Here is a 6,286-nt window from a genome sequence, read left to right as displayed (position 1 = left end):
ATATATATACATACATAATATATATATATATATATATATATATATATATATATATATATATATATATATATATATATATATATATATATATATATGGCTATATATAAAATATATGTATATATATCACGCCAGCTACTCACCTCCCGGGCTTGTAACGGACCCTCAAACTCTCCATTGCAATTCAAACAACGTGTCAACAGCATGTCATCTCGTATGCACAACCCATACGCTGTCACTATCTCCTTCCGCTGTTGTATCTTATTATCAGCCCTGACGTAATACACCACCGACCCGTTGTTTTGTCCGCCAATCCCCCGTCCCGCTTTAGTATCCGATTCACATTTCGGGACCAAAGGTACCGAACCTTCCCCATCCACCCTTGCCCGTACATCACTCAACACAGCCGCATGGCACGCGTTCGCTACCCCTTTGTGCTGTGTCAGGATAATCCGGCCCTCCCTTGCGGCTACCGCTAACAGACACCGCCACGTGTACACCCCCACGCGGTGTTTATCCGCTATACTGTGCTTGGTCCGACCCTTGGCCGGTACAACTGGCACGGGGAGTGGTGCGTGCTCGTAAGTGCCGTTCTTGCGGTTGCGTATCTTGGGCATCCGTCCGTTGACATTCATACACGCAGTGGTGTGCTGTGGTCCGTTGCTGTGGGTATGGGCTGCTACGTGTCCGTCTGGAAGTGTTGTTGTTCGCACGCCCTCGGATTTGTTTGTTTGTGTGTGTGTGTGGGTGGGTGGGTGCGTGTGTGTGTGTGCGTGTGTGTGTGTGTGTGTGTATGTCTGTTCGTGTGTGTTGGGGTTGGGTTGTGTGTGTAAGGGAGTAAGCTCTTGTGCCCTGGCGTTCGGTGATATCGGTGTGTGAGATCGAATATGACTTGGCACGTTGGGTTGTATTTGTATATATGTGTGTGCGTGGTCCGATGCTTGTACCTGTACTTGTGTAGGTATATAGTCCGCATCCATAGCCGAGGCTTCACTCGCGGATGAACACGCAGCACTATTGTTCCGCATCCTATTGGTGGATAAACAATTAGCTTTGTTTTCATTGGAGGTTGCACTCCTGGCGTACTGTTTCTGAGCTACGTTGAACCCCATTTCACAGCATCGCCTGCTTTTATTAGCCACAAACGACGCGAAGAACTCGTCGTCACCAATGAAGGCAGCGTCGATACCAACACTCCGCAGTTGCTTCGCCAATCCTGTTGCAGTATTCAAAATTAGTGTGGATTAATGTTCACAGCAGTGCGATATAGACATCCAGCGATCCGCAGTTGCTTATACCAGAGCAGCAATGTGTGCCACAAACACTGACAAGACGTGCATAGTATCACTTGCTCTTGCATATAATATGTGTATCGTGTGACAGAGTCATGCACATAACAACACCCACACGCGTGACATATAAACAAACAACTCGGGCTAAGCAACGGCGGTATATGCGCACCAAAGAACAACGGATACAACACGAGGTGTGGGAGTGCACATAAGCAGTATGTTGGTAGGTGCCGAATAAGCCATGCTGACATACATACACATGGACACACTGTACACGTACACACAGACACTCCCTGTATGAGGTAACTGCCGCGGAGTGTATTAGTAAACCCAGCACATGAGAATACGTACACTCACACAGATGCCTATACTTGTACATTCAATACATGAGAATACGTACACACCCATCACATGGGAATACGTACACACACACGGATGCCTATATTTGTACATTCAATACATGAGAATACGTACACACCCAACACATGAGAATACGTACATACACACACACAGGACACCTGCACACCTTCAGACTGGGCATCGCAGACAAATTTCGGATTGCCCAATGCATCTACCCACAGGTGGTCCCCACCCGATTCTGTGAACTCATTTTTGATTGGACGACAGGGTTGGTAGGTAAGATACACGCGTGTGCATGCGCACCAGTATATGTTTACAACGGATCGTGTTTGCGTGTGTTGGTGTGTATACCGACACAGGTACATGACACTTACTCAGTATATGGCATTGAAGACCCACACATTGCCTCACACACTCAGTACTAAACCGCTGCCGACGGATAGGACAGATAGCAACGGATAGGGTGATGTCACACACACAACTAACTCTGCGCAAAATAACAACCGATACAGTTCGAGTGACAGACAACGATATCCGAAGTCACATATACAGTTAACTCAGACTGTGAACCAGAGAGTTTCACTTCATGCCAGCCACCTCTACGCGTACGAACGAATGACATATGTGAGTATGTAGCACCCTAAAACCCTAAAACCCTAAAACTTATAATACCAGTGAGTATGTATGACAAGTGATATGTAGCACGCCCTAACTTAAAATACTAGTGAGTATGTATGATAAGTTGTATGTATCACCCCCTAACTTATATACTGAGCCAAAATACGCCTGTGCAAGTCTGGCTACATGCACATCTTTAATCGTTTCAAACCAGCATGCATGACAAACTAATACCTAGAACAACACACAGTATGACAACCAATTACCAGATGAACACCAAAAATGGTATGATCTTACCTGCATCTCTGATCGTGGCGGAGCGCAGAGCAGAGAGTTCACTGGCTGCAGCATACATATCCGTCCACGAATACGACGACTCTTATATGAATATGAATCAATGGGCAAATTAACGGGCAAATTAACGGGCAAATTAATGGGCAAATTAATGGGCAAATTAATGGGCAAATTAATGGGCAAAATAATAGGTGAATTAACGGGAGAATTAATAAAGCGATAAAAAGAGTGAATTAATAGGGACACGCACATCAGTCCATGAATACGGAGACCCTTTGATAGGTATAGAATAATGAGCAAATTTATGGGCAAATAAATGGGCAAATTAATGGGAGAACCAATTAAAGAACAAATGGACGAATTAATGGGGACAAGCAACGCTATAAGGCTAAACTAGCTAACACTTCACACACCACTCATCGAGAATGACACAGACACACACATAACCCAAAGATACAAACGTACCCGCTCTACCACCCCCTTGTGGTATTGTATGCAAGCACACCACAGGGTGGGCAGGTGGGGACATATTATAAGGCTATACTAGCTAACACTTCACACACCACTTATCGAGAAAGACACAGACACACGCATAGCCCAATGATACAAACGTACCCTCTTTACCACCCCCATGTGGTATTGTACGTAAGCACACCACAGGGTGGGCGGGTGGGGTCGTGCTATAAGGCTAAATCAGTTAACACTTCACACACCACTCATCGAGAAAAACACAGACATACACATAGCCCAATGATACAAACGTACCCTCTCTACCACCCCCGTGTGGTATTGAATGTAAGCACACCACAGGGTGGGCAGGTGGGGTCATGTCATAAGGCTATACTAGCAAACAATGCACACACCACTCATCGAGAAAGACACAGACACAGACATACCCCAATGATGCAAACGTACCCTCTCTACCACCCCCATGTGGTATTGTATGCAAGCACACCACAGGGTGGGCAGGTGGGGTCATGTTTTAAGGCTATACTAGCTAACCTAGCTAACAGTGCACACACCACTTATCCAGAGAGAGATAGACACACACACAGTGCAAGAGTGGGTCATGGCTTAGATCACACCCATAGCACAGGAGGGATTAACAGTGACACTACTCGAGCAGGCAGTCCAGTCTCTTCTCCGACTCAAATATTTTTTAGGGGTTACAGCCATTCGGCAGTGACTTGTGCAGTGACATCCCACCGAATACTACCATAGCCACTACCAGTGGGTAGATAAGGCAACACTGTAGTGCGAAAGCCCAGGCATGTATGGATGCATGCAAGCGCATGAAATGAACCGTACAGTACCGAACATATTATAGTACACCTTCAAAGGTCCCGAGAAATAAACTCGTGGGAATAAACCAGGTTTATGCAAGCGGGGTGACTGACGCCCCTGTGTAACCTCCAAAAAAATCTCTCCCAGTAAAAACTCAGTGCATTCATACGCAACGCAGAATTGACATACGTTAGCAACAACTACAACTACATAGCCACATGCGTTCACATATTTATTTCATCCACGCTTACATGCCTGCAAACATATATCTGCGTACACACCGAGATAAGTATAAACACACAACACAAGCATACACTAACACATCTAGATACATACAAACACACAATACACGCATGCACTAACACACCTTGTAGATGAAGCTCAGACATGCGAGACACATCCACATCAGCCGTCAACGCTTTAAGTATACTGCCGTTGGTGTCCCGTATACGCAACTTCATGGGCCTTACATCGGTGTGAACTCGTTTCTTCTTCTTTGTTTCATTTGTTCGAGTGTTCATACCCACCTGCATCTCTCGCTCCAACACGTGCTCACTCAACCAGGCGGGCACTACGGGCGTACAGCTGAGGTCCAACGCCCTGATTGGGGTTGTCCTGTTTGCGAGCTTTGGGCTCGTTTGTACCGAGATATCGGAGGCTTGTCGGCATAGCTCATAGTACAGCGGTATCAGAATAACCGCATCTAACGCCGCATACTTCAATTGCTCTTGCGAGAGCGGTCGATTGCTCCTGAGTAACGCAATGTGTCCACACGTCAATGACATCAATCGATGGTTCAAAGTGCACTATTGTTATGTGCAATACAAATATATACACGTACACAGTGGAAATACAATAACATGAATGGATGGATCAAAGTGCACTATTATTATGTATGATGCACATATATACACACACAGTGGAAATACAATAACATAAATCGATGGATCAAAGTGTATTATTATTATGTATGATGCAAATATATACACATAAACAGTGGAAAGACAATAACATGAATGGATGGGTTAAAGGTTTAATTGATACAACACTAACATCAATCTATGGATCAAAGTGAACTCTTATTTGGTATAATGTAATGCAAATATATACACATATACACGGTGGAATTACACAACACTAACATCAATCTATGGATAAGAGTGAATTATTATGTATAATGCAATGCAAATATATACACATATACGCGGTGGAATTACACAACACTAACATCAATCTATGGATAAAAGTGAATTATTATGTATAATGTAATGCAAATATATACACATATCCACGGTGGAAGTACACAACACTAACATCAATCTATGGATCAAAGTGAATTATTATGTTGAATGTAATGCACATATATACACATATCCACGGTGGAAGTACACAACACTAACATCAATCTATGGATCAAAGTGAATTGTTATGTTGAATGTATTGCACTTATATACACATATACTTGATGGAATTACACAACTCTATCATCAATCTATGGATAATAGTGACTTATTAGTATGTAGAATGAAATGAAAATATATACACATGTACACGGTGGAATTACAACCACATGAATGGAAGGGGTAAAGTTTGGTCGATACAAGACCGACATCAATCTATGAATACAATCAAAGTTCACTATTCATATGCATGATGAAAACATGCACGTAGTATGCTGGAAGTGAACCATATGAAGTGGGCAGACTTTGGGGCACGTTATGGGTAGAATGATATTTACTTTCCATCTCATCCTAAAACACGCATCCACGGGTCAAAATATCAAAATATAGACTTTGAATGCAAACATACTGGACCTAAAACTTGTGGCGATTGAGTCGTGTTTGGCGCCAAAAAGCGGGATAAACCGAGTTTCACCTTCCCATAAACTTCTGAACTCCGAAAGATATAAGTACACCGGAAGTCGATTTGAATAAATGTTGTCACTAAATATAGTCTGACACTCACGTGCCACCGACTACCGAGCCAGAACTTACGCATTGCGACGCTCATACTCCCCTCGCGCGCAGCCCGCCACATACCATATATAGATAGGCGGTCCCCAAAGGCACGTGGAGGTGGATCAAACTAACCCTAAACTCTAAAACCCTATACCGTGACATGTGACACGTGACATGTCCGATACTATAGTGCATGACCCCTCAGCACCCGACCTACAGGTACGTACAACTACACGGTACCTGCATTCCATGCGCTAAAGGTTCTACTGGGGTGTTACCAATACATACCCAGGGTTTTAAGGTTTAGGGTTTGTAGGGTTTGAGGGATTCCAACAGATACCTCAAACAAGAGCTACGAAATACCCACAGCACACCCTAAGAGTTCACTGCACACTAGCACGCACCATAACCCTACTACACCACAAATGAACACCCACTCAGATCATTGCGTATGTCGTAGTCAAGATGCATATAATATGGATA

The 6,286-nt window shown here is 43.9% G+C and overlaps 1 protein-coding gene across 2 annotated transcripts in view; it reads right to left on the bottom strand.

Moving 5' to 3' along the window:
* The window catches only part of SARC_08269, a 7,747-nt gene extending 3,014 nt beyond the window's left edge, over nucleotides 1–4,733 (bottom strand). Inside the window, exons 1-4 of one of the 2 annotated variants that reach the window (XM_014297759.1) lie at nucleotides 4,213–4,733; nucleotides 2,565–2,645; nucleotides 1,816–1,894; nucleotides 141–1,213 (exon numbers count right to left, since the gene is read on the bottom strand). In XM_014297759.1, coding sequence (XP_014153234.1) covers nucleotides 141–1,213; nucleotides 1,816–1,894; nucleotides 2,565–2,645; nucleotides 4,213–4,251 — 1,272 coding nt within the window. In that variant the 5' untranslated portion in view covers nucleotides 4,252–4,733. The remainder of the gene's footprint in view (nucleotides 1–140; nucleotides 1,214–1,815; nucleotides 1,895–2,564; nucleotides 2,646–4,212) is intronic. The other variant, XM_014297760.1, reaches the window with a different exon arrangement.
* Nucleotides 4,734–6,286: the final 1,553 nt, after the last annotated feature.

This window comes from Sphaeroforma arctica (genome assembly GCF_001186125.1).
Source record: "Sphaeroforma arctica JP610 unplaced genomic scaffold supercont1.727, whole genome shotgun sequence".
NCBI lineage: Eukaryota > Ichthyosporea > Ichthyophonida > Sphaeroforma > Sphaeroforma arctica.
The sequence above is the reverse complement of the archived record's forward strand: the minus strand, read 5'-3'. Positions and strand labels throughout refer to the sequence as shown.